General features: G+C 38.8%; 1 protein-coding gene across 2 annotated transcripts in view; it reads left to right on the forward strand.

Moving 5' to 3' along the window:
• LOC137369466 (lysine-specific demethylase 4C-like) overlaps nucleotides 1-6,000 on the forward strand; it is a 537,539-nt gene that overhangs the window by 299,224 nt on the left and 232,315 nt on the right. For both annotated transcript variants that reach the window (XM_068030713.1, XM_068030714.1), the window contains exon 13: nucleotides 783-964. In XM_068030713.1, coding sequence (XP_067886814.1) covers nucleotides 783-964 — 182 coding nt within the window. The remainder of the gene's footprint in view (nucleotides 1-782; nucleotides 965-6,000) is intronic.

Consider the following 6,000-nt stretch of genomic DNA (forward strand, 5'->3'; position numbering starts at 1 on the left):
TCTTTTTAATATTTCAAAGTGATGTAATATTTTTGCCTGTGAGAAATGACATGGTAGCTCAGCCAACTATTTAAGTTGATCATAAATCTGGTGTGATAATACTGCCTTAAATGAAATAGATTCTGTTCAGCATTTAAACAGCGTGTACCGAGTGAATCAGTTAAAGTGAAACATCAGTGTATAAAACAATGGTAAATAATTCCACAAGACATGTATCTTAGCTGAATTGAGTTTGTTAGAGATAACTTTTTCTGTACAGAAAAAGATGAGTGGTACTCAGAAACTTGGGCTGCAGTTGCACTGCAGTTGGTGTGAGCTTACATCTTGGTAGTTTCCTGTATTATGCTGCTATTTGTGTTGACCAGAACCCAGAATTACTTTCCATATCTAAAAATGTGGCAGCATAATTACACCCTTACCATACTTCTGTTTTTACTATTCATCCCTGCAGTTAGTGTAGTCTGAGTTGTTCAGTAGCTGTATTTCTGAAGCCCAAGCCTCACTTTATAAACCAAAATGGCCACTGTACAATTAAGGTTATTTAAAGATGAGTATACCAGTGCAGAAAAACTTATTCCTTGCATGAATGAGAAGTTGCAGCAGTACTATATAGGAATAAAATATGATAGTACTGTAAATTTTCTCCAGACGAGTTCTTCTCTGTCCTGCAGGTGCATTATGCCATAAGATACTACTGTTAGAAAGAGAAAAATGTAAATGTTGCAACTGAATTGATTCTTGTGGAAAGCAAAGAGTAAATGTAGAATAATTTTGTTTTGTAGAATTGGCTGATTGCACATCCAATGAAGAAGAGGTAAATGAAACTCAGCCTTGGGCCAAACCTCTTATTCAACTGTGGCAGAATAAACTGCACAATTTTCAAGCAGAAAAGGAGTATAATGAAGAAGCCTCGAAAATTGAACCGTACTGTGCTATTTGCTCACTTTTCTTTCCTTATTACCAGGTAAATTGTTCTTTCAGCCGAAAGGCTAGATAAAACAAGTAAAATGGTGAATGTGAACAGTTTTCACATGTTCAAAATATTTTTTTCCAGATTTGACTATGGAATTTTAGCTCCAAGTCTCAAGTTGGATTCCGAGGCCATAAATATAATATAGCCATTAAATCCAACAGGGAATTCAGGAGAAAGTTCTTCCCAGAGAGTTGTGAGAATCTGGAATTCACTACCATAGGAGTAGTTGAGGTGAATAGCATAGGTGCATTTAAGGATAAGTTAGATGATCACATGAAGGAGAATGGAATAGATAGATATGGGGGGATAAATGAAGAGGTGGGAGGAGGCTCGTATGAAGTGTAAACACTGACATTGACCTGTCAGGCAGAATGGCCTGTTTCTGTGCTGTAAGTACTGTGTTACACTATACAATACCGTGTAGATCTGTGATCTTACCAATATTTAGTCTCTCAAATCAGTGAGTGTTTGAGGCAGATTGAGGAAAAAAGAAATTGACCTGAACAGTATCAGCAAACTGCTGTCTACCAATAGCATTTAATGGTGCAACCATTTAAAAAAAAAAAATACTGGTCTGAATTAGGAAATATTTTAGAACTTTTACTTACACATCCTTGTCATATTTAACTTGTTTGTATTAAATTGCATTCAAAATTTTAGAGTAATCATTTTTAATTGTTTATTCTCTGTATATCAAAAATATGCCAAGGTACATCATAAGCATAGCAGAATATTTCGGAGGTCTGATGAAGGGTTATGCCTGAAAGGTGAATCTTTTCTCTTTACTGATACTGACTGATTATTATGTACTTGCACCATTTATTTGAGTATTTAGTGAGTTAGCAAGATTCATTTGAAGTAGAACAATAAATAGGTGTCCTGAATTAAGAATCTTTCAGGTCATCATTTTGAACTGATTGATGTATCAATTTTCTGAGAGTCTACATAGAACCATAGAAGTTTACTGCAAAAAGGGAGGCAATAGATTGTATGTATATACAATGTCTGTAGTGTAACTAATAAGGTTGGTCCACCACAGGCATGTGTTGCCACATGAGATTATGATGTGGTTGCATTAACAGACATGGCTCAAACAAGACCAAGAATGAATTCTTAATATTCCTGGTTACTGAGTATTCTGGAATGATAGAGAAGGGAAAAGTGGAGGCTATGTGGAAGCATTGTTTAAGGAAGATACAGTTCTAAATAGAATGGATAACTAGATAGTTCTATGACTGAATCGTTTTGACTTGAGTTCGGGAAATGTAAGAGGAGCTGTTAAATTGCTGGGTGTTTATTTTTTAATAGAGCACCAAATGGTGAGAAGAGGATAGATGAGCAAATTTCAAAGGCCTGTAACACAAATAGTGTAGTAATATTAGGAGACTTTAGTTATCCTAGTATAGACTGGGCAAGATGGGCATCTAAAGGTAAGGAAGGAGAATTTCTGATATGGGCACAGGATGTATCCAGTATGTATCCAGTCCAACAGGAAAGGAAGCAGTGTTAGATCTGGTTCTGGGAAATGAAGTAGGGCAAGTGGAGTGTGTTACAGTAGAGGGGTCATCTAGCTAACAGTGAGCACAACAGAATTCGGTTTAGAGTATTTATGAAAAGAGGCCAGAAAATATTGGAGGTAAAAATGCTCAACTTGGGAAGAGCTAATTTCAGTGATTTAAGAAGGGACCTAGTGCAGATAGATTTGAAAAGGTGATTGCAGGGTAGATCAGTAATAGAGCAATGGAGGACATCAGGGAAGAAATAGTTCAAGTACAAACTAGGCATATTCCTTGGAAGGGAAAAGGTAGAGCGTACAAAGCTTAATGTGTTCTGGATAACAAAGGTTACAAAAGTTAAAATAGAACAGGAAAAGGAGGCTAATGACAAATGTCAGGAGAAAGATTCATTTAATAGGACGATCATGGGAAGTACAGGAGGGAATTGAAAAAGTTAACACAAGAAGCAATGAGAATTTCTAAGAAAAAATTAACAGGCAACGTTAAGTTGAACCCCCACACCTTTTATAAACATTTCCAGAGCAAACTGCTTACACTGTATAAGGAACCAAAGGAAAATCATCACATAGAGACAGAGGACATGGCAAAGGAAGCAGGTGATGTGAAGGTTACTCTAAAAGAGGATAGGGATGGAGGGATGGGCAGGATAATAATGGATACAGAAGACCTACTAGAATTAACATTACTGAAAATAGGTAGGTCATCTGGTCCAGATAGAATGCTTGGTAGGTTGCTGAAAGAAGCAAAGGTAGGAATAGTGAAGGCATTGGTCACAATCTTTGAATCTTCAGTGGATACAGGAGTGGTACCGGAGGACTTGAAGGTTACTGATGTTTATGCCACTGTTCAAGAAAGGGGAGAGGGCTAAACCAGGAAACTACAGGCCAGTAAGGTTAACATTGGTGTTGGGTATGTTATTGGAAATCATTATCAGGGAGAATGGATTAATCAAGGAGAGCCAGTGTGGATTTGCTAATCACGTCAAACTAATTTTATTGATTTCTTTGATGAAGTAACAGCGGAGATTGATCAAGGTAGTGCCTTAGTTATATATGGACTTTTGGAAGGTGTTCGACAAAGTGCTTGTTAAGAAGTGGAACCCCATGGAGTTGAGGGGAAAGTGCTTTTCCGATTGGGAGGTGGTTTGCAGAGGTGTTCCCCAAGGATCAGTTCTGAGGAGAGGGTGAAAAGTAGGGCTGTTAGCCTTGCAACCAAGAAGTTTGAGGTGACCTGATAAAGCAGATCGAGAAAACATTTTCTCTTGTTAGGACCAGGTGAGATAGGCATATAAGTACTAAAAGGGTGGTAAAAGGAGTAGGGCCGATGAGGGACCAAAAAGGGGATTTGCGCATGGAGGCAGAGGGTTTGGATGAGGTACTAAATGACTACTTTTCATCTGTCTTTACCAAGAAAGAAGATTCTGTTGAAGTCATGGTGAAAGAGAAGGTATTATATAGGCTGGTTGTACTTAAAATTGATAACTCACCAGGACCGGATGAGATGCATCCGAGGATACTAAAGGAAATAAGGGTGGAAATTGTGGAGGCATTGAACCATAATCATCTAGTCCTCCTTAGATATCGGGGTGGTGCCAGAGGACTGTAGAATTGCAAATGTTACACCCTTCTTCATAAAAGAATGTAAGGATAAACCCAGCAACTACAGGCCAGCCAGTTTAACTTCGATGATGGGAAAGCTTTTAGAAACGATAATCCTGAACAAAATTCACATGTCACTTGGACAAGTGTGGATTAATTAAAGAAAGCCAGCAAGGATTTATTAAGGGAAAATTGTATTTAACTAACTTGCTTGAGTTTTCTGATAAATTAACAGAGAGGGTTGGTGAGGGTAATGTGGTTGATGTGGTGTACATAGATTTCAAAAAGGCTTTTGATAAAGTGTCACATAACAGGCTTGTGATCAGAGTTAAAGCTCCTGAAATAAAAGGGATAGTGGCAGCATGGATACAAAGTTGGCTGAGTGAAAGGAAACAGAGTAGTGGTGAACGGTTGTTTTTCAGACTGAAGAAAGGTGGGCTTCCCCAGGCGTTGGTATGAGGACCCCTGCTTTTCTTGATATATGTTAATGACCTAGACATGGATGCACAGGGCACAATTTCAAAATTTGCAGATGACATAAAACTTGGAAGTATTGTGAACCGTGAGCAGGATATTAATAGACTTCAAGAGACACAGACAGGCTGGTGGAATGGACGGACATGTGGTAGGTGAAAGTTAATGCAAAGAAGTGTGAAGTGATACATTTTGGTAGGAAGAACGAGGAAACACAATATGAAATGAAGGATAAGATTCTAAAGTGGGTGCAGGAATAGAGGGACCTGGGGTATATGTTCACAAATGGTTGAAGGTGGTAGGACAGGTTGAGAAAGCGGTTAATAAGACATAGGGGATCCTGGGATTTGCAATTAGAGGCATAGAGTAAAAAAGCAAGGACGTTATGGTGAACCTTTTTAAAAAAAAAAATTGTTTCGGCCTCAGTCGGTGTATTGTGTCCAATTCTGGGCACCACAGCTTCGGATGCATATTATTCTGCGGTGGAAGGGAGTGAGCCTGAACACATCAGTGCCAATGACAGAGTGAGAGCAGTTATTGAAATCCTATGGTCAGATTTTCAGGGAGGAAATTTAAAAAGTAGGACCTCAAAGGTTGTAATCTCTGGATTACTCCCAGTGCTACACGTTAGCAAGAGTAAAAATAGGAATATAGCAAGAATGGTGCAGGAGGGAGGGCTTCAGATTCTTAGGACATTGAGACCAATTCTGGGGCAGATGGCACTTATTCAAAAGACAGGACTCAACAGGACTGGGACCAGTGTCCTTTTGGGGAGGTTCACTAGTGTGGTTGGAGAGAGCTTATACTGAATTGGCAGAGGTTGGGCACCAGCATGTGGAAATAGAAAAGAGAAATATGTTGTATAAAGGAATGAGAGTGTTGGATAGTACTAGTGTACCATAAGAGCAGACTAAGAAGAACTACGTGGAATACAAAGACAGGTTTAGAATGTATGCATGTAAATGCATAAAGTTTGGTGAATGAAATTGATGTGCTACCAGCACAGATAACCGTATGGGAATGTGATGTGGTGGCAATAACAGAAACTTGGCTTAAAAATGACGAGGTCTGGGCGCTTAAAGTTCAAAGATACAACACGTTCAGAAAAGATAGAGAAGGAAAGATGGGAGGCAGGGTGGCAGTTCTGAATAGGGAAGACATTGTAGTGTTGAAAAGAGAGGATGTCCTTGAGGGGGCAAAGACTAAATCCATTTGGTGAGAGTTGAGAAGTAAGAAAGGTATGATCATGCTAACTAGGGGTATTCTATAAGCCTCCAATTAGTGAGAGAGAGATGGAGGAGCAAATCTGCAGGGAAATCACAGAGATGGGCAAGAACAATAGAATGGTGATATTGGGGGCTTTAATTACTCAAATATCAATTGGGATAATTAATGACAAGAAGGAGGAATTTCTGAAATGTTTTTCAGGAGAACTTCT

The sequence above is a fragment of the Heterodontus francisci genome, chromosome 4 (genome assembly GCF_036365525.1).
Source record: "Heterodontus francisci isolate sHetFra1 chromosome 4, sHetFra1.hap1, whole genome shotgun sequence".
In the NCBI taxonomy this organism is placed as follows: domain Eukaryota; kingdom Metazoa; phylum Chordata; class Chondrichthyes; order Heterodontiformes; family Heterodontidae; genus Heterodontus; species Heterodontus francisci.